We start from the raw sequence: 22,281 nt of genomic DNA, 5'->3' as shown, positions 1-22,281 counted from the left end.
TTCATCCGATTGAGTTCTCTTTGTGCAGACATTTAGATAAATACTTTCCCCATAAATTAAACCTTTATTTGTAATTGTATTGTTTAAATAAATTATTTTTATTGCATAATTAACACAAAAATTTTTCGTAAAAATCAATACTTTTTTTTCTACGTGTCGTCATTTTTACAATTTTGCATTATTTTCTTTAACAATAGGTTCAATTGATAACGCAAACCGTACAAAAAAGAAATCTATTTGGTTTTTTTGTTTCAGATAAATACAAGCAGCGCTACATTGCACGCCGACAAGTGACTTCAACGTCGACGCATTAGATTTACATTATTATTATTTATAAAATACATATTATTTTTCTGTCAAAAAATATTTTTTTAGTAGTTCAATATTACAATAACATACCCTGAAAATTTCAAAAGAATTGGTTGTATAATTTCCTCAAACAAAATTTCAAAAAATCACTCAATTTTCAGCGCGTTACATGACTTACCCCCCTTAATAAAATTTACATTATAAAAATAAGATCAAGAAACAAGCTACACAAAATGTATATTGATAAAGTAAAATTCAATGAAATGCAAGCATTTAGGAATTGCAATTTTTTGCAATTCTATTTTTGCAATAGTTTTTGATCTTATTTTTATGATTTAGCTGCTTAGCATAACCGACAGGGTACGCCTTGATATTGTTACGTCACGATGCTCTCCGTCGCTCACACATACGCACTCATTCGCGGAAAGTTAGGCGAGATTTTGTTAGAACACCAATTTCATTTTCAAGAACGGAAACAGATTAATAAAGCGTCTTCCACGGCAAGAGTCCGGCTCAGAACAGGTTTCTTTTTATGGAAATAATTATTGATTAGGCAGTCGTAGTCAATGTCTCGATATAATGAAGAGGAATCTTCTAATGATATCACCGCAGAAAATATTAAATTACAAACAGTATCGTGTGATCTGCAAAAATTCCCGCTTTTCAAAATAAATTACTTCGTCGCTCAGTTTAAACACAACAGTACTTTTCAATCTATCTATATAAATAAAAATGTAAATGTTCGTTTGTTTGTTTTCTAAGATCTCCAAAAGTTATTTACCGATTGCTTTGAAATTTTGAAACAACGTTGCATTTGAATACGGGAGTGTTCTTATGGGGTCTGATTTTTTTATACTGGATGTTTCATAAATGATGGCCGTAATTTTAGAGAATCAAAAGAACTTTTTCAAAAAGAACTTTAAAACGGTTTGTTTTTTAATATTATATAATATATATATATAGTTCTTTTTGAAAAATAGTGTCAAATATAAATAAAAATGTAAATGTTCGTAACATAAGCACAAACGCTTTAGATTACATCAAAAAATGTACATAATGTGTGTAGTAGGCTTAAAATAATGAATATAGTTATTTATACAAGAAAAAAAGAATAATATTATTAAAATAAAAGCAAATAGATTCATATGTGTCTCTTTTTTGAAAGATTATAAATAAAAGTTTAAGATAGAGAAATAATTGAAATTTATACAATGGATAAAAATAAATCTAGAAATCATTACGATAATGAGAAAGATCAAGGAAAAGTTTGAATGAATTGAGGGAAAGAAAACTCGAACGTCGTATTAAAGGTAAATTTTATTAAAAAAAATAATAAACGCACACGCATACGCACTCGCAAACGCACACAAATACACACGCACTCATGCACGACTAAACTTACGCACAGAAATTTGATATAGATAAAGGAAAAATCGTTAAATATAAGATAGAAATAATTAATTAAAAAGATGTTTTAAATTTAATAAACGTACACACAAACAGAGTCAAACAAATATACATAATGTAATTGAATTTAATTGATTTAATTTAAAGATTAATAAAGGAAATTTTAGTAAATTAAAAAAATATATTTGTTAATTATAAAGAAGTTAAACCGGAAAAATCAAGTAAAGAAGAAAATAATAGATTTGAAGATTTTAACAAATCCAAACTTGACATAAAAGGAAATAGTGCAACCAAAATAATAGAAATCAAGGATTTATAAAAAGGTAATTTAATGAAATAAAAGTGTTTATAATTTTAAAAGAATATTAAAATAAGTTAAAAAAGGTTAATTAATATTTAATATGGATTAATTAAAATTTAAGCATATTATACAAAAAAATTTATAAAATTAAAAAGAAAATAAATGTCAAGTAATTAAAAAAAGAAAAAAATTTATTAAATAAAAAATAATTAAAATTATATAATGTTAATATAGAGTTCGAAGATGGCATGGATGAGTTATTAATAAGAGCACAAATTGAATTTGAAAAAAATGTTGAAGGAAAGAAGTTAGAAGATGTACGCAAAAAAAAAAATCTGGCAGCTAGGAAACGCAAGGAAAACGGATCCAAGGAAAATGAAAAGATGAAAAAAAGAAAATAATTTCAGAACAAAAAAAATAAATATATAATATTATTGTATAAGATTATCGTATTTATATACGAAATAAAGTGTGAAAAGTGTCAAAATAAGTATGTTTAAGGGAGAGTTTGTGGAAGTTTATCTGTGTTTATGTGTAATTTTTATGGGTAATTTTTAAGGTAAAAAAAAAAGATTGTCAAAATATAAAAAAAAGATTTTAAAAAATATTCTCCGATGGATAGACATGACATCACAGCACGTGTTTTCAGACAAAAGCTGAAATCGATGATGAATCTCATGATAAAACATAAAGTGTTTAGGTGCATGTGTGCGTCTTAGATGTACTCAGTGAAATGGCAAAAGAGAGGATTGCCACATGTACATATAATAATCTGGCTATAACAAAATCGATGATGTAATATGCGCTGAAATACCTGATGCTGACGTCGATAAGGATTTGCATGAAATTGTGACGAAAAATATGATACATGGACCTTGCGAAACACTGAATCCAAATTCACCATGTATGGTAGACATGCTCGAAGAGATATCCACGAGCATTAGTATCCAACACAGTTACAGGAAACGATGGATATCCTTTATACAGAAGAAGATCAGCAGAAGATGGCGGAAAATTAGCAATCATACAAATGCGAAACGGTGAAATTGAAGTAGATAACCGGTGGGTTGTTCCATATTTGCTTTTGCTATCAAAAACATACAAAGCGCACATAAACGTGGAATACTGTAACTCAGTAAAATCAATTAAATACATTTGTAAGTACGTGAATAAAGGCAGCGACATGACAATTTTTGGCGTGCAAACAGAAAGAAGTGATAAAAATGCGAATATACATATCGATGAATTGCACAGTATCTGGCGGGAAGATATATAAGCAGCAATGAAGCTGTATGGCGAATTCTTTCATTTTCAATACATGAACGAAGTCCAGCTGTTGTTCATTTAGCAGTACATCTTGAAAATGGACAACGCGTTTATTTCACAGATACAAATGTGCAACAATTTTTTTAATTGGAGCTGTATTACTGTTCGAACTAATCTTATTGGTATTTTGGTTAATAAATAAAGAAATGTAGGTTTGCAAAGAATGTTTCTTTCTCACGCGCGAGAAACAATATTAAAAACATGCGCTTAATCTAAACTTACAAAAAAAAACCAGACTGAGCCACAGCAACGCGTGGCCGGGTACAGCTAGTATCACATAAATATGTTTTGCCGTAAGTTTATAAAATTATTATGTATTAAAAAAAATAAAAGGATACTTTGGCATTGGTTAAAATTATTCTTTTAACTTAGGATGTGATAACACTAGGACTTTGTCTGCCAGCATCATGCTCTATAAATAATCTAAGTTTTATTTTGAAAATAATATTACATGATAAAAGCATCTTAATGCGCGGCCTTTATATTGCGGATCTTTATATAATTCACGTTAAAGATCTAGAAAACAATGACAAGTGGTTATCCGGAGTTGCATTAATTTTTATCTGGTATGTCTCAGGGAAGAACATTACAATTATTTTATAATACTGTAATATATTAATAAATATATTTTATAATACACTCAGAAAAAAATATTAAATTCAAATAAATATTTCTTGGAATAGTACTAATATATATTATTTTATAGAAAATCAATAATATTTATTTAAAACAAGTACTAGTTTTTTATAATTTAGAAAATATTACTTGTTTGAAATAAATATTATTGATTTTCTATAAAATATGTTATTAGCACTATTCAAAGAAATATTTATTTGTATCTAGCAATTTTTTTTCTCAGTGTATAATAGTAATATTAAGTAGCAATAGAATGTAATAATATTATAAAATTTTGTATTTTTAAAAATAGTATAAAAAATAAGTAAAGAAATATTTTATTTACAGTGCATTTTTAGGGCTTTGTTTTATGACAATGGTCGGAAAAATATATGATATACTCGTGTATAAAAAAAATGTAAAGAAAAATATAAAAAACGAAATTAATGATGGTAAGTGTGTCATATAAAAAACCGCTCAATATTTTTATTTTAATAAATTACTTTCAATTCTAATATACTACAGGTATTAATATGTTCACTTTTTTAATCTCTAAAGGACTGGCCTTTTTTGAACGATTTTTTTTAGTCTTAATGATGGAACATTTTCGACCTTGTCAGGGATCTAAACTACGAAAAGAATGACATTGGTTCATCGCTTAATATTAGTCTTCTGGTCGGGAAAAAAATGAGTGGTTCTTTTTTGCTGTATTTGATGTTTAGATTATTGTTTGTTATTAAAATAATTGTTTAACGTCATTTGTAATAGAAATGTGTAGAAAAATATGTGTAAAAGTATAATTATGTTGCATTTTGCGAGATATAAGGCAGTAAAGTGTTATTATACAAAGTAACATCAATTTATTGGCGACCCAATTGGAAATAAATGCACATATTATAATGAAAAAAGTAATTATTATAGTTAAAGAAATATTGTTTTCGGTAAATCTAATTATAAGCCTAATATCAAGCTTTCGGTCTCGGAGAGGTTAATATTAAATTTATCTTATTTATTTATTATTTATTTATCACATTTTCTAAATCATTGAATTGTTATTTTGAAGTATTAAGAGGATGCTGGAGTTGTCTGTTTTACCAACAAAAAGATAGTAATTTTTGTTTAACAATATCTTTTTATTTCTTTTATAGATTTAGACATCCTTCTCCAGAATAAAAGAAAACGCATTGCTATCAGTCTGTGGAGTGGAATTTCCTCCAAAAACGAAAAAAAATTGTTAATTTGCTGTCACATCTGTTGTGTAACTTAATTAAATACAACAGTCTTAAGAATAATACGTGATTTATTGCTACACACGAGACTCACAGGGCCCGCTTATTGTCTCTCTTTTCACATGGCGTCCCCCAGTCCCGTACATAGTATTATTATCATAGGGATACAAAGTACCAACATAACAACATCATAACAATGTTTGCTTAATATAAAAGTAGAGCACTAGAAAAGTAGGTATTCTTACGTCCGCCATTTTTCTTCAAACCAGCAAGTAACTAGCATAATGTTTTATATATATAATACATCGCAATAACCTTTACAGTCTCAAGATCATAAATATCGTGTCTTCGTTTCATTGTCGCATAAAGTTTGGTGCTTCCATAGATTATTGACGTATATATATACAAAACATACCTAATTTTTCCTGTTAGTTAGAAGAAAAATGGTGGACGTGAGAATACTCACTTTTAGTGCCTTAATAAAAGATCTACAGTTTGTACCTACGAAATTTGTATTCACAGACTAGTAGATGACGAGAACAAACAGTGTCGAATTTCGAAAATTAGATTTTAGTGCCTAATTGAGACAAAATTGTGAAACGAAAATTTAGGTTATATACGCGTAAAAAGTCGATAAGTAGAGCAATAAAAAAAAATATTTTTTGTCCTCGATATAAAGTCCAATTCACAGATGGATATTAATATGTGTACTTTAATTCTGGAAAAAAATTTCCAAATTTATAAAAGAGATATATCTCATTAATGATGTGCATGAATGACTCTACATTATCAACCTCGGTCAAGTTTGAGAGGCAGTCCAACATCGCCTTAATAATAAAAATAATGTTTTTTTTTACTACATTTTTTGTATAAAGCTTAACATGTTATTGTAATGTTATTCGCAATGTTATTGCATGTTATTTTCTTTGAAAATAACATTGCAATATAAGCAGTAATTTTTTTAATATATGTATTTAATGATTTTTTGAAAGAAAAAGTTATTGTTCTTTTCATCACGACTGTATGCTAGCGTATTCGAATCTGTCTCGAAGGAATGTAGCCGGAAGACTGACGCATTGTCTTTCGATTTTTAGCGACCGATGTTTCTACTCGACGTCTCAATGTTCGTGTCCCTTTTCTCAAAAGTTTATTGGTTAACGAGATAGCGTTAGTAACCGACTTGGGGTCGCCAATAAAATCGCGGAAGGGATGCAGATGCCCGCGTTCGGGAAGGCCTTTTGTTAGACGAGGGAGATGACCTCTCCTCCGAGTGGTCTTAAACAATATTTTTTGCCAGTCTCCGTCATGTCAAAACCTGTAAGCAATTATCTCAGGGATCTTTGAAATTCTCAAGTGTTGAACATCTGTGTAAATAAATGGTCGCTCGTAAATCACTCAGTGTGCGGAATTCATTTTGAGACATGACGTGATTTCCCGAGATGGACTAGTTTTCTTAACATCCTTTTGATTTATAATTTTTATTTGGAGCCCTTGGATTACTTAAAAGATCTGCGAATGAGACTTGATTTGGTATTTCGCGCGGCGTCCGGCGCGTCGCGATCACCCACACACTCAAAGCGCCGTACGTGTTATGTATAAGGCATTCATCTGAAAGACTTTCAACAAGATTACATAATAAGATTACATTATATAAGTTTTAAAATGTAATTTGCTCAACGAAGTATATTCAAGGCCAAAGTACCGTTCAAGACTACATTCCAAAAGACTACATATATTCCAAGACTTAATTAAGAAAATGTATTGCAAACCTCCACGACTATACATCGCGTGAACGAAGGAGAGAGTAGTATTCTAATATGCTTTTCAAAGGTAGCCAAGATGTTTTACTGTCTCCCTACTACATAATTTTCGTGGACGCAAAGTATTTAAGTCTTCTTGACATTGTCCTTATAATCAGAACTCTTAAAGTTTTCGTCGGGCGCGAATGCGTATAGGTGCACTTCACACTAAAATTATTTGTGAGGGTTGCTAAAGTAATCAATCACCTTTGTATTCCAAATCCATTTTTATTTCATACATCTTTTGTGTTTCAATATTTTTATTATTTATCTTGTGATCGCGAATTATTTCCGTACGTTTATGGAAAATTTGACGGCTTTGAAAATTGAACGGCTAAATTTGAAAAAAGAAGAACTTGACTCTTGCACAAATAAAAAACTGTACTGCACTGATTAGAATAGTTGTTAGAATAGTTGACAAAAATGTTTATTACTATATTGTTACTTGTTTTCATAATGTGTTTTGTGTATTACGTGCAATATGGATCAAATAAACATTTAATCAATAAAATACCAGGACCACCAAGTTATCCAATTATTGGTAATATATTGCTAGGACTACGTTCACGAAGTAAGTTAAATCTGTGTCCATTTTCTAATATATTACGCGGATTTTGTTCAAATTTGATTTAAAGTTCAAAAAATCTAATTATGGTGAAAAATAGAATTAAAACTTCGACTCAGAAACGTTTAAAAAATATGCAAATTAAAGGTAATGATTTACGCTTCTGGAAACTGTAAACCACATTTGCGTGCAATTTTTAATTTACAAAATACGCAAAGTTTATAAAAAATTAGATTTGATGTTTCTATATTTACATTCGTTTAGCTTTGTAAAAAATTAGTAATCAGTCGTTTACTAAAATTGCGATCTAAAAAATGGAGATTTTAGGATACAAAATACGTTGAAAAATTTCTTTATCATTATTTTTAACAAAGTTATACTTTCTTTAAGAGAATGACCGAAAAAACAGGTCAAAAATCGCCCGTTTTGCAGTCTACGAATTTGAATCCAAATTATGTGCTAAGTAAACATTTATAAAGAAGTATTAACCACAAACAATTTTCAAATTGAGCCCATTTTTTATTTTCGAGAAATAAGGGGTTAAAGTTGAAGAAAAACGGCATAAAATAAGTGTAAAATAGACTTGTTAGATGATTGCTTTAAATCAATAGTAAATGTGGGGGACGTGGTTAGGTTTGGTTCAATCAGAAGGCCCCCTTTTACAAACAATAAAACGTGTCGGATATATTTAATCTTTGGTTGTACACTTGTTATTGCGTAAGTGTGTGTTAGATCTCTTGAGGTAGCCGGAAGCTGGTTGGTACTGGACTTGGTGGTAGTAGGCGTCGCTCGGAGGAACCTCCAGGTGGTTATGACTTCCCCAGTTGTAAGCCTCGGTGTCGGAAGATGCTCAGTATTGGTTGCGTCTGCCTCGGAAGAAAGTTCGTACCGGTTGCGTCTGCGTAGACCCTCTGCCTTCCGGAGAGTTAGCCCCAGTCGTGGAAGAATTAGGCGGGGTAGTTGACCCCGGTAGCGGAAGGATAAGGCGGCGTCTGGAGGTGTCTGACGACGGGCTCCAAAGGCCACAGCGGCCAGGTCGGTGTCAGCAGGGCACAATGCCGGTAGTCTCCCGAAGGAGTTATTCGTCGTACCAGAGAGCTCGCCCGTGCCGAATGTCAGATACACCGGGGCCCGTTGGTACTACTTCCAAAAAGTACTTGCAAGCGTAGTATAGGCCCTCTTGAGCTCGCTATACGTGAAGCTTGGCTTGATTTCACGCCGTGGGTGGTCTGCTTATGTAAACCTGATGTTACATTTCTTCTTGTGAGTTGAGGCGCCGCGCTTTCGCCTAGTGGCGGCCGCGCGCACTACTCGCGGTCGCCGGGGCCGCTGACCCGGCCGTGGATGCTGCGTGCGCGCGCGCGCGCGTCGCGCTGTGGCGTGCCGCCACATGACCCCCTTGGTTGTCTTAAAGTCCCTCGAAACGGACTGGAGGACGTGATAATCGTCCGCTTCTCGTCCGTTTTTCTGCTGGTTCCACAGGAGGTTGTTCGGACTGCTTGGATCCTGAGTCCTCTTGCTCGAGGACGTATGCTGGTTTTAGTCTGTCGATGGAGACATTGGCTGCTCGTCCGTTTATGCGGATCTTGAACATCTTTTCTCCTCTGCTTAGGACAGGGTACGGGCCGTCGTACGTTGCTTGTAGAGCTCCTCCTGGTGTGTCGTGCCTCAGGAAGACTTGTTGTGTCTTCTGCAGGTCCTTGTGTACGAAGGTGGTTCTCTCCCCGTGCCTCTTGACTCGTGGTCGAAGGTTTTTCATCATCTTCCCCAGCTGGGCTGCAAAACCCTCTGAGTTGTCTGGCATGCCGGAGTCTTCGAAGAATTGTCCAGGTAGACGGATTGATTCTCCGAAGACCATTTCCGCTGGCGTGGCTTGCAGGTCTTCTTTCCACGCGGCTCTGACGCCCATAAGTATAATCGGGAGTACTGCTACCCAGTCTTCGGTTTCGTGGCTTTTGATTGCTGCCTTTAATTGCCTGTGGAACCTCTCTATCATCCCATTGGCTGCCGGGTGATAAGCTGTGGTTCTGAGGTGTTTGGATCCTGTAAGTTGTGTGAGCTTTTTGAATAGCTCGGACTCGAACTGCCGTCCTTGATCTGTTGTAATCCGTGCCGGCGTTCCGTACTTAGTAATCCAGTGCACCAGCAATTGTTTGGATACCGTCTCTGCTGTGATATCCGAGATCGGTATTGCTTCTGGCCATCTCGTGAATCTGTCGATTATTGTAAGGCAGTATTTGTATCCCCGGGACGATGGCAAAGGTCCAACAATGTCCATATGAATGTGCTCGAACCTCCTCGTAGGTCCCAGGAAATTTCCGGTGGGCGAAGCTGTGTGTTTGTGCACCTTCGCTTTTTGGCACGGTATGCATGCTTGTGCCCATGTGTGGCAGTCCTTCCGTATGTTAGGCCACACATAGCGTTGTGTCACCATCCTCGTTGTTGCCTTGATGCCAGGGTGTGACAGGCCATGCAGAGCTTGAAATATTTGCTTCCTGTATGGTCCCGTGACGTATGGGCGTTTGATAGGCGTTGTGGTGTCACAGTACAGCATCGTCGTGGAGCCTGGTATCTGCGTTGCAACTATTTTGAGTGAGGATTGCGCGGTGCCATCGAGTATTTCCTTTAGCTCTGGATCCTCTTGTTGCGACTTTGCCAGTTCCTCGAAATCGGGGGCTTGTTGAACAGATTCAACGCGTGACAATGTATCTGCCACCACGTTGTCTTTGCCGGCCACATGTTGAATATCCGTGGAAAATTGGCTAATGAAGTCTAAGTGTCTTGCTTGTCTGGGCGAGCTACGGAGGACGTCCTGTTGGAAAGCGTATACTAGAGGCTTGTGGTCCGTGAAGATGGTAAATTTTCTGCCCTCGAGAAGATGTCGGAAGTACTTTACGGCGGAGTATATTGCTAGTAACTCCCTGTCGTATGGACTGTACTTTGTCTGCGCCTGGTTGAGCTTTTTACTCATGAAGGCTAAGGGCTGTCGTTCCCCGTTGATTTCCTGATGAACTACTGCTCCCATCGCGGTGTCGGATGCATCAGTTGTCAGAGTAATTGTCGCCTCCATCTTTGGATGTGCCAAAAGTGTTGCTCTTGCCAAACTGTTTTTGCAGTTTTGGAACGCGTTTTCGAGTTGCGGTGTCCATTGGATTGGAGTCTTCCCTTTGGTTTTCGGTCCTTTCAGTACGTCGTGAAGCGTGGTTTGGTCTTGTGCTGCCTTTGGGATGAATCGTCTGTAGAAGTTCAACGTGCCCAGGAATTGTCTTAGCTGTTTAATGGTCTCCGGTTTTTTGAAGTCTTGAATTGCCTGTACTTTTTCTGGCAACGGCTGAGTTCCCTGTGCCGAGACGGAGTATCCCAGGAACTTGATTTCGTTGGCTCCGAACACACATTTTGCTGGGTTTAACTGTATGCCGTAACTGTCAAGACGGCTGAACAGTTCCCCCAAGTGTTTAAGGTGTTCTTCCTCAGAGCTGGATGCAACCAGGATATCGTCGATGTAGACGTAACAGAAATCTAATCCGTGCGTGACTTCGTTGATGAAGCGTTGGAACGTCTGGGCTGCATTGCGGAGTCCAAAAGGCATGTACAGGAACTCGTACAATCCGAACGGAGTTGTAATGGCTGTTTTTGGTACATCTTGAGGGTGCACTGGAATCTGATTATACGCCCGGACCAAATCTAGTGTAGAGAAGATTTTCTTTCCTTCCAGTGAGTGCGTAAAATCTTCGATGTGCGGAATGGGATATTGATCCGGAACCGTTCGTGCGTTGAGTTTTCTATAATCGCCGCAGGGTCTCCATGCATTATCTTTTTTCGGAGCCATGTGTAATGGCGATGCCCACGGACTTTTCGAAGGCTGTATAATCCCTTCTTTAAGTAGAAGGTCGAATTCAGCCTTGGCAATTTTTAATTTGTCCGGTGCTAATCTTCGTGGTCTACAAGCTTCTGGGGGTCCCGACGTTGTCTTTATGTGGTGCATAGTATTGTGCGCCTGCTTCTGGCAGTATGTTCCTGTAGTCCGTGTTAAGACGGGGAATTTCTCTAGCAACTGGTGATAAGGTGAGTTTCCTATCATTGCCTTGATTGACCGTAGCTCGTACTTCCGTGTGGTTCCGTTTGCCTTGATTCCCGTTTTCGCGTCTATAAGTTGTCCGCTTTTTACGTCCGGGAGGAGGTGGTAGTGGGCCAGGAAGTCGGAACCGATGATAGGCGTGGTCACGTCTGCTACCATGAATCGCCATGTGAAGTCTCGTCGCAGTCCCAAGTTCGGCTGGATTGTGAGATCTCCGTATGTCGATATTGGGGATCCATTAGCCGCATATAATTCCCGGGAATCGATCAAACGTCGTCCTCTGGTCATCGTGCGTGGATAGACGCTGACATCTGAACCGGTGTCGATGAGGTACTGCAACTTAGTGTCGCGATCGGTGACGAATAGGCGGCGTGGTTGCGGGCTGGGGCCGTAGGCCGCTACTATCGGCTGCCCACTTAGTTTTCCTCTTCTTGCTTCTTAAATTCGCACGGTGCTGTGCATTTCTTGGCCTTCCCTTTGAAACGCCTGTGGTAGTAGCAGATGTTGTCCTCTTGTTTCTTTCGGTTGCGACTCTGTGACCTCTCACGCTGCCTAGTTTTATTGGCACTGCGTGAAAAACGATCGTTCAGGCTGGCCACTTGCTGGGCCAGTTCTTTTATCTGCTGCTCTATCGTAGACGGTGTGGCGGTGGCAGGCTGTAGACTCGCGACTGCTCCTGATCTTCCCGTGATCTCGAAGACTCGGTCGGCTTGTGCTGCGACTTCCTCCAGGTTGTCGGCTGTGCGAGTTGCCAGGATGGCCTGTAGCTGCGCGGGAAGTCTACCCATCCACAGTGTCCGTAGGAGTTGCTCAGGTATGGCGTTTTTGGCAAGTGACTGTAGGTGCCGTAGGAACTGCGACGGCTTTCTGTCCCCTATCTCCTCGTGCTCCAGGAGTTGGCGGATCTGCTGCTCTTGTGAGATGGATAGGCGCTGGATTAACGCCCTCTTCACGCTCTCGTATTTGTGGTCCGCCGGCGGTCGAGTAATGAGGTCCCGGATTTCTTTGGCGTGTTGTGTTTCTATGTGCGACACGACGTAGGCGTAGCGGGTGGCATCCTGCGTAATTCCACTCAATGTGAATTGGCTCTCGATTTGCGCGAACCAGAGTTCCGGCTCGTCGGCCCAGAAAGGTGGCATCTTCAATGCCACTCGGTGGACATTTGCGCGCTCGACTTCGGGGGCTGCCATCTCGATTACGGTGTCGTCCAGTGAATCCGGCATGGTGGATATCCTCACAGATCACGTCGGGGTCACCAATTTGTGTGGGGGACGTGGTTAGGTTTGGTTCAATCAGAAGGCCCCCTTTTACAAACAATAAAACGTGTCGGATATATTTAATCTTTGGTTGTACACTTGTTATTGCGTAAGTGTGTGTTAGATCTCTTGAGGTAGCCGGAAGCTGGTTGGTACTGGACTTGGTGGTAGTAGGCGTCGCTCGGAGGAACCTCCAGGTGGTTATGACTTCCCCAGTTGTAAGCCTCGGTGTCGGAAGATGCTCAGTATTGGTTGCGTCTGCCTCGGAAGAAAGTTCGTACCGGTTGCGTCTGCGTAGACCCTCTGCCTTCCGGAGAGTTAGCCCCAGTCGTGGAAGAATTAGGCGGGGTAGTTGACCCCGGTAGCGGAAGGATAAGGCGGCGTCTGGAGGTGTCTGACGACGGGCTCCAAAGGCCACAGCGGCCAGGTCGGTGTCAGCAGGGCACAATGCCGGTAGTCTCCCGAAGGAGTTATTCGTCGTACCAGAGAGCTCGCCCGTGCCGAATGTCAGATACACCGGGGCCCGTTGGTACTACTTCCAAAAAGTACTTGCAAGCGTAGTATAGGCCCTCTTGAGCTCGCTATACGTGAAGCTTGGCTTGATTTCACGCCGTGGGTGGTCTGCTTATGTAAACCTGATGTTACATTTCTTCTTGTGAGTTGAGGCGCCGCGCTTTCGCCTAGTGGCGGCCGCGCGCACTACTCGCGGTCGCCGGGGCCGCTGACCCGGCCGTGGATGCTGCGTGCGCGCGCGCGCGCGTCGCGCTGTGGCGTGCCGCCACAGTAAAAATACGATTATATGTATACATATACACAACAAACAGAAAAAAAGTGTGTGTGTGTGTGTGTATATGTGTGTATAAATACATATAAATGTATATCATATATATGTATAAAGTGATTTGTTTTAATCAACGTTATATCTTACCAGGAACGCGAGATCTTAAAAGAGGCAAGTCATGTAAATCGAAATTTTTTAGCAATTTTTTTTCTTGCTTAAATTTATAGGAAATTTTCCGTAGAATATAAAAAAAATAGTAGAAATCGATTTGAGATTTCCTTCTGTGTTATTTTTGTCGAAAAGTGAACGGTCGAATTGGGCGGAGCACTCATGTAGACGAGTCGGAAACTCAGTCTTTCGATCCCTCTGTAATAAATGTTAACCTGGCTGTGTTAGAATAATGTTCGAAAAACAGGAAGATTTGCTCTATGGCCCTAAATTCGCAGATTAGCAAAAAACTGCGGTAAGTTAAAATAAATTACGATTTTTTCACGATTTTGTTACTCAAACTTTAAACGCGTTCTTTTCCAAACTACTTTTTTAAAATTGGCGTGCAAGATAACTCAAAAACTATTCATCCGATTGAGTTCTCACATTTAGATAAATGTGCACACATTTAGATAAATACTTTTCTCATAAATTGAACCTTTATTTGTAATTCTATTGTTTAAATAAATTATTTTTATTGCATAATTAACACGAAAATTTTTTGTAAAAATCAATACTTTTTTTCTACGTGTCGCCATTTTTACAATTTTGCATTATTTTCTTTAACAATAGGTTCAATTGATAACGCAAACCGTACAAAAAAGAAACCTATTTTATTTTTTTGTTTCAGATGAATACAAGCAGCGCTACATTGCACGCCGACAAGTGACTTCAACGTCGACGCATCAGATTTATATTATTATTATTTATAAAATACATATTATTTTTCTGTCAAAAAATATTTTTTTAGTAGTTCAATATTATAATAACATTCTCTGAAAATTTCAAAAGAATTGGTTATATAATTTTCTCAAACAAAATTCCGAAAAATCACTCAATTTTCAGCGCGTTACATGACTTGCCCCCCTTAAAAAATGTTTCATATAAAAGTTATAATATATATGTAAATACATACATGTTAGAATGACATGCCCAGTGTATCAACATCTATAACTTATGGCAGATAAAGTTATCAGAATCGATTTCACACACTTTTTTAAAAATCTTATTTTAATTCAATTTTAACTCCTTATATCTCAAAAATAAAACATAGGCTTAACTTAAAAATTGTTTATGGTTGATATTTTATTATAAAGATTTACTTACACTGAAAAAAGAATCTTGTTGAATTAATTGGAAATCTGGTAGGTTTAATTAGAATCTGAACCGTAAGTTCACATCAATCAGATTTCTAATTAATTTAACAAGACTCTTTTTTCAGTGTAGCACACAATTTGAGTGCAAATTCGTGGGCTGCAAAACGGGCAATTTCTTTGTTTCATTTTTGTTTATGAGGAGCAAAATAAATGATACTTTAATTTTGTTATTAAGCATGTACTTGCATTTCTTTCAGAGGACATTTGGAAGATTTTATTTAATTTAAGTAATCAGTATTATCCTATTTTTAAACTATGGGCTTTTTTTATACCTCTGGTATCTATTCGTCATCCTAATGATCTGGAGGTAATAAAATTAAAAAAAAAAATTTTGTATACGTTATATATATATATATATATATAAAATAATAATTATATATTAACAAATAAATTATTTAAGATACTTTTATTGATTAAATATCTTTATTAATAAAATTAAGTAAAAAACAGTTTAACTTAATATTTTTTATAATTTTTAGTTAATACTCAACAATAGAAAACACATTGACAAAGGTCCGATTTATTACAAATTAAGTCCTTGGCTTGGTGAGAGTCTTACTCTCAGTACAGGTAATATATACATATAGATGAAAGTTATCATTTGACATAACACATTAATTTTAGATAATATTTTTCGAACGCTTGAATATATATATTTCTCTGATTTTAAGTTTAAAAATATTAGGGGATTGCCACGTGAATAGACTTGTAAGAGGTTACGATCGCTATACTGTTTTACGCTTAATGATTTTATGTTTTAAATTATTTATAATTATAAAATTAATTTTTGCAAAGTTTTTTTCTCTTTTATGTTTTCTTTGTAGTGTGATTTAGAACATAGAATTATTGTTGAGCGTAGAAGAGTACAGCAGTTGTGACTCTTTATAATCTGTTCGCGTTACAATCCACTAAAAGCTTTAGACAAGAAAAATATATATGTTCAAGCTTGAGTGATTGTGTGTAGAATTATGCTTTTATTTTTATAGGTGTTACATTAAATACCAAAGAGTATGTATTGTCTACATGTTTTGATATAATACATTATTTGTGTCTATATTTAATTGCATATTTTTATATGCCCAAGAGAAAACAAATTTTAAATTTATAATAATAATATTATGTTTGAGTTTGATAGTATTATATATTATCTTTTATTATATATTTTTGTTTTAGGCTCCAAATGGCAATCACGACGAAAGCTATTAACTCCCACATTTCATTTTAATATATTAAAGCAATTTGTTAAGATTTTAAGCGAAGAGAGCGAGAGCATGACAAGGTCTTTGAAAAGTGCAGGAGGTGTCATTATAAAAGATTTAATACCATTTATTAGTGAACATACATTGAATATAATATGTGGTACTATATTTTATTATATCTATATAGAAATTTTATCTTGAATAATACAAAGAAAAACAAGAATAGTAAAAAACAATATAAGTTTTGAAACAATATAAGCATAAAAAGAAACAATATAAATATGAATACTATAGATTAAAACTGTCAAATTTATACAAAGATATTTTTCAAGTATACGAATACATTACAACAATATAATTTTTTTAGAAACAGCCATGGGGACTTCTCTGCGAGGAATGGGTTCATTTCAGCAACAATATCGAAAAGCGGTTCACCGAATGGGTGAGCTTTTTATTTATAGGTAATTAATATAATGAATAATAAATATCTTTATATGCTGCTTTAAGTTATTCTATATTATTATATATTCTATTTTAAATAAATTTATTAATATAGAATAATTACTTGATGATAAATGATTATATGTATTACATTATATATAAAATATTAATGCCGGGATTAACAGTCTATATAATTGATCTATTGTTTACTTTAATATAAAGATTTTTTTAAGCGTTTAATATTATGTTAAATATTAAAATATTATAATAACATAATATTACAATAATATATAAAATGTACTAAAAATTAAAATAAATATGAGTATATATCGTCTTTCAAATAAAAAAATCTTTAGCTTCAATTAATAAATGTTAATAGACAGTGCTACATATTGTTTAGTACATTAATAATTTAAATTTCTTATAGTATTACATGCTTTTTTTTTAGTTATTTACATATATACAGATAATTATATAAGACAGACATTTTTTATAAAATAATACTAACTTCTTATAAAAAAATGATTTGGATATAATTATGTATGACGTCATATATAATTATATCCAAATTTATATAATTATATATAATTTATATATACCAGTATATATAATTGGATATAAATTATATATGAGCCCTATATATAATTAATATATGATTCATATATAGACTCCGTTGTTCTTGTTCTTTCACATATGGAACTATATGACTTTATATAACTATTATCACATATATCTATATATGATCACTCAACAATAAATACAATCAGATATGACCAGATATTATTATATATAATCATATAAAGCATTTGCAATTCTTCAGATATAAGCCGGCAAGAACAATGGAGAGAGTCTATATATAAAAATATATATATAAATTATATATGCTGGTATATAAATTATATATAATTATATATAATTGTATATAACGTCATATATAATTATATCTAAATCATTTTTTCATGGGTTTTAAATTTCCAAATGTGATAAAGCCAACAAAATTGCATAAATCTATGATTATTTTTCTGGCAACTTGGTATATACTTGTTTTTAACGATTTCAAATTGAAGCAACATTGATACATACATTATCAGCAGATTAATTATACCAAATCTCACGTTGTTGATAATATTGTATTATTGTATAGTTCTATTGTGTTATTATGACAATATAACGATAACCACAAATTTTAATAATTTCAAAATTATTTGCAAGTTGCTACCCAAATTGTCATGTCATGATGGTATCAATTCACCAACAAATATGAACTCATAAGAGAATTTTACAAACCCGAAAATTCTGATTTTAATAAAATTTGGCATAAATGTAGAAGGGGTAAACACATTTAGAAATTTTTCATTTGGACTTGTAAACGATTTAAAGGGTTGAAACCACCCTTCAAAGGTAAAGACATTTTTGCTTTTTCTCGATATCTTTTGTAAATCAAACAAAATATAAAAAAATATTTTATACAAAAGCTTTACAGCATAAATACCTTTATTTAACTATGCTATTTATTTTTGAAAAACAAAAAAAACTTATTTTTTTAAAACAATTTTTTTCAAAAAATACATAGCATAGTTAAATAGAGGCATTTCTGCTGTAAAACTTTGTATAAAATATCTTTTGATATTTTGTTTAGTTTACGAGGTACATCAAGAAAAGACAAAAACCCTCACTTTTGAAGGGTGATTTCAACTCTTTAAACCGTTTATAAGCCCAAACAAAAAATTTCTGAATTCATGTATTTACCCCCGCTATATTTATCCCAAGTTTTATTAAAATCAGAATTTTCGGGTTTGCGAGGTTTCCTTATCAGTTGCTGTAATTCTTGATAACAAAATACATACATATAGTACAAGCAACATGCCAGTAAAAAAACTGATACATTATTATCTAGGTTTATATGCATAACATTATATAATTATGGTTTAGGTTAATGAGACCATGGTTATATAACGATTGGATATTCTCGTTAACTCCAACAGGCAGAGAACAAAGAAAGGTCTTGAAGATATTGCACGGATTCACTGAGAAGGTATGTAAATATCTTATCTTAAATACTTTTATGAATATTCTATTATGTATAAGAAATACAAAAAAGTTAAAGAAGAAAAAAACATAATTTTTGTATAAAAAATAATAAGACTATTTATAAATGTTGACAAAAAGTCTTTAATATTACTCAATTAACAAAATAAGAATTGGATATGTGTAGATTGTTGCAGAAAGGAAAGTTTATCATAAACATCATGGACAATATTTGAGGAATCTTAGCGAAGAGACAGTTGATGCAGAAACTATTGGAAGTACGTAGTACGATTTAAAGCTATATTTTAAATTCGATTTCCTAAAATATAAAAAATTGTTGCATTAAAAAATTAAAGTATTACTGTTTTTATATTATAATAATATTTATGCAATCATAATATTACCGTCAATTAAACTTATTTAATATTTGTAAGATAATTTAAATTTAATGTTGTTTAACTAAAGTAACGCAAATCAAAATTATGCAATAATTAATATTTGTATATATGTAAATATATTTATGATTTATATTAATATTTATATAATTCAATTCAGTGGAGAAAAAACAGCTCGCTATGTTGGATCTTTTAATATTGGCGTCTGAAGAAGGTCTTTTAACAGATTCCGATATAAGAGAGGAAATCGACGTTTTTATTTTTGGGGTATATCAGCTTCTTTCTTTTTTTAATACATTATTTAGATGTACAAAAGTATATACAAAAAGTATGATTACAGGGTTATGATACTACATCATTAGCTATATCCTTTACTTTATCACTCCTGGCCGAACATAAAGATATTCAGGTACCTATTATCTACGTTCAGCATTATAAAAGAAAATAAATAATTATTTTATACAAAAGAAATTCAAGTCAAACCGAAACTTTTTATCTTATGAGCATAGATTCCTAACACATGCTATTAATTGTGCTTATAAGATATAAATATCTGCTTATAAGATATAAATAACTGCATACGCTGCATGTCGCAAAATAACATGCAGGAATTGCTTGATAAATAAGATGGTGTACGAATCTGTGAGTGCAAAAATGAAACACCATGTTGTGATAGAATTTCTTGTAAATAAAAACATAAAACTGTGAAATTTAGACTCTAGACTTTGAAAGCTTTTAAGCCTAGTATGGTAATGGAATTTTTGGCTGCAGTGAAATATTTAAACAGTATAAACAATTTTATAAGACACACTAATGTAAGACAATCCCAAAGTGGATCGAAGTCAATTGCAGTCGTTTTTGTGAACATGCAATTTTTATCTACTTGGACTCCCAAAGTAATTCTTTCAATTCCAGCTATGATAATGAGTAAAATAGATTGTCGAGGCTTCAATGTAATACAAAGAAATCTCTATCTTGTTGATTCAAACACTAGTAAAATGCTGAGATAAATGCATTAGTGTATAGGAGGATTATATTGAGAAATAAAAGTCGTTTCTACTCTTCTAAATTTTTTATTATTTTAAAAAATTTAAAAGTTCCGGTTTAACTTAAATGTTCGTATATAACTCAATAAGTCTTTTTTACTGAGTTATTGAGTTATCATCAAGAAAACGTTGGGAGAAGAGAATAAACGTATTGAATTAGAGAAATCTTTCTCTTTAATTACAATTTACTACATTTATTTTAATGAAAGTAATAGAAATACAATGGTAAGTTTTTTATTGTTTGCATACGCATGCATGTTTCCATGTAGTGAACTTTATTTATTATTAAAAATGTTTTCTAAAAACTTTACAATTTTATTATAAAGTTTTTAATAATAATTAACATTGATACAGGATTGTGTCAGAGAGGAAGTCGATCTTATTATGCAAGAAAGTCAAGGAAAACTTACCATGAAATCGTTGCAAAATCTATACTATTTAGAGAGATGTATAAAGGAAACATTACGTTTATATCCGAGTACTTATTTTATAGCACGAGTTACTTCGGAAAAGATACAATTAAGTATGTAACTGTTTGATTTGTTACATTTATTTTTATGTATTAATCAAAACGTATCCAACACACACACACACACACACACACACACACACAAATATATTAATATAATAAAATATAATTTTTAAATTTTTATAAGGAATTTAATTTGTATGTATATTATATTTGTATAAAACGTCCTTTACAGGTTCATATTTAATACCTGCCAAAACAATAGTACATCTTAATATACGTGATGTTCATAGAGATCCTAATTTTTGGCCAAATCCAGAAATATTTGATCCAGATAGATTTTTACCCGAAAATTGTCGAAATCGTCATCCCTATTCCTATGTACCATTTAGTGCTGGACCACGTAATTGCATTGGTAAAATATTTATTTATGTCGTTTAATATCTTTTTATTTTTTCAAATAGATTGAGGTATATTTAAATTGCAGGTCAACGATTTGCTTTGCTGGAAATGAAAGCGGTGATAGCCTATTTGATTCACAATTTTTATTTGGAACCCGTGGATTATTTAAAGGACTTACAAATGGAAGTTGATATATTGCTTCACCCTGTACATCCGCATCGTATAAAATTTGTTCCAATTGCCAAAAAGTGCACATAAGTAGTAGTAGTAATAGTAGTAATAGTATGACTTTATTGATTTCCTTACAATTTATTACAAACGCATATTTAACCTTAATCTTATCTCTAAACCAAGAATAGTAACTAGATCTCTAAACCTTGAATAGTAACTAGTTGAAAGTTAATAATAAAGTTAAAAAGTTAATAACTTTTAATTTAATTTAGTTAATTTTAAATGATTTAATTTTTAACTTTAACTACCCGGGAAAAAATACTTATTGCTCTTATATGCTCATATAAGAAGTAATTTTATACGCTCATATATGAATTTTGTCCGCAAAAACTCATATATGGTCATATATGTGATTATCTAATCATATTCAAGCATATATATTTAAATAAGTTTATATTTGGAGGTGTAGTATTGTGATCTGAACATATATAACTCTATAAGTTTGTATGTAATTATATAAAATTTTATTTTTATTTTCTCAATTTTTGGAAGCTCTCTCTAAGTTGTAGAGACTCACGAACTCTCTTCGTTAAAAAAAAAAAAAAAAAAAAAAAAAAAAAAAAACTACACTTTGCTGCTAGTGAAGTGCTAGGTAGAAGACCATGGGTGATGGTCTTCTTTCATAAGCCGTTTGGAATAAATTTTCTCATGAGAAAGAGAAGCGCCGCGCCTTCGCCCAGTGACGATCTTGCGAACTACTCGCGGCTGTATATATTTAAATAAGCTTATATTTTGAGATATAGTATTGTGATCTGATTATATATAACTTTATATGATCATATAAGTTTGTATTTGATTATATATTTTTAGTTAAAATTATAATATTTGTTAAACAATATTTGTTTATAAAAACAATATATAATATTTATTAAATATATATGTAATATACATATATATATATATGTATACATATGTTTGTAAAAAAGAAAATTAAACAATTATTGAGGAATTTGTTTATAAATATTAAAATATAAACGATTCTTAAACATTAAATGTTGCATAGTAAAAATATATAATAAATTATTTATTTCTGTAACATT

The 22,281-nt window shown here is 33.4% G+C and overlaps 2 protein-coding genes across 2 annotated transcripts; both read left to right on the top strand.

The window, feature by feature from the left end:
* Nucleotides 1-3,642: 3,642 nt before the first annotated feature.
* Nucleotides 3,643-5,829, top strand: LOC118647671. Its single transcript, XM_036292994.1, has 5 exons — nt 3,643-3,909; nt 4,307-4,410; nt 5,107-5,207; nt 5,375-5,402; nt 5,673-5,829. Exons 1-4 carry the CDS (start codon nt 3,812-3,814, stop codon nt 5,393-5,395), a joined length of 324 nt encoding a protein of 107 aa, XP_036148887.1. The 5' UTR covers nt 3,643-3,811; the 3' UTR covers nt 5,396-5,402; nt 5,673-5,829.
* A 173-nt stretch (nt 5,830-6,002) lies between these two features.
* LOC105828519 (cytochrome P450 4C1) lies at nt 6,003-21,805 on the top strand. The gene is made up of 12 exons (XM_036293079.1): nt 6,003-7,557; nt 15,228-15,337; nt 15,510-15,600; nt 16,204-16,389; nt 16,597-16,690; nt 18,603-18,705; nt 18,886-18,976; nt 19,254-19,360; nt 19,434-19,502; nt 20,494-20,662; nt 20,844-21,023; nt 21,096-21,805. Exons 1-12 carry the CDS (start codon nt 7,410-7,412, stop codon nt 21,266-21,268), a joined length of 1,521 nt encoding a protein of 506 aa, XP_036148972.1. The 5' UTR covers nt 6,003-7,409; the 3' UTR covers nt 21,269-21,805.
* Nucleotides 21,806-22,281: the final 476 nt, after the last annotated feature.

This window comes from Monomorium pharaonis, chromosome 10 (assembly GCF_013373865.1).
Source record: "Monomorium pharaonis isolate MP-MQ-018 chromosome 10, ASM1337386v2, whole genome shotgun sequence".
Lineage (NCBI taxonomy): Eukaryota > Metazoa > Arthropoda > Insecta > Hymenoptera > Formicidae > Monomorium > Monomorium pharaonis.
This window is presented reverse-complemented; position numbering and strand designations above follow the sequence as displayed.

Bases quoted from the DNA above. Each gene is read 5' to 3' on its own strand.
- LOC118647671 (XM_036292994.1), top strand. From the start codon at position 3,812: ATGCGCGGCCTTTATATTGCGGATCTTTATATAATTCACGTTAAAGAT. The intron at 4,411-5,106 runs GTAAGTGTGTCA...TTTCTTTTATAG, and splicing joins AAAAAACGAAATTAATGATG to ATTTAGACATCCTTCTCCAG. The intron at 5,208-5,374 runs ATCTGTTGTGTA...CAACATAACAAC, and splicing joins AATTGTTAATTTGCTGTCAC to ATCATAACAATGTTTGCTTA.
- LOC105828519 (XM_036293079.1), top strand. From the start codon at position 7,410: ATGTTTATTACTATATTGTTACTTGTTTTCATAATGTGTTTTGTGTAT. The intron at 16,390-16,596 runs GTACTATATTTT...TAATTTTTTTAG, and splicing joins TACATTGAATATAATATGTG to AAACAGCCATGGGGACTTCT. The intron at 19,361-19,433 runs GTATATCAGCTT...GTATGATTACAG, and splicing joins TCGACGTTTTTATTTTTGGG to GGTTATGATACTACATCATT.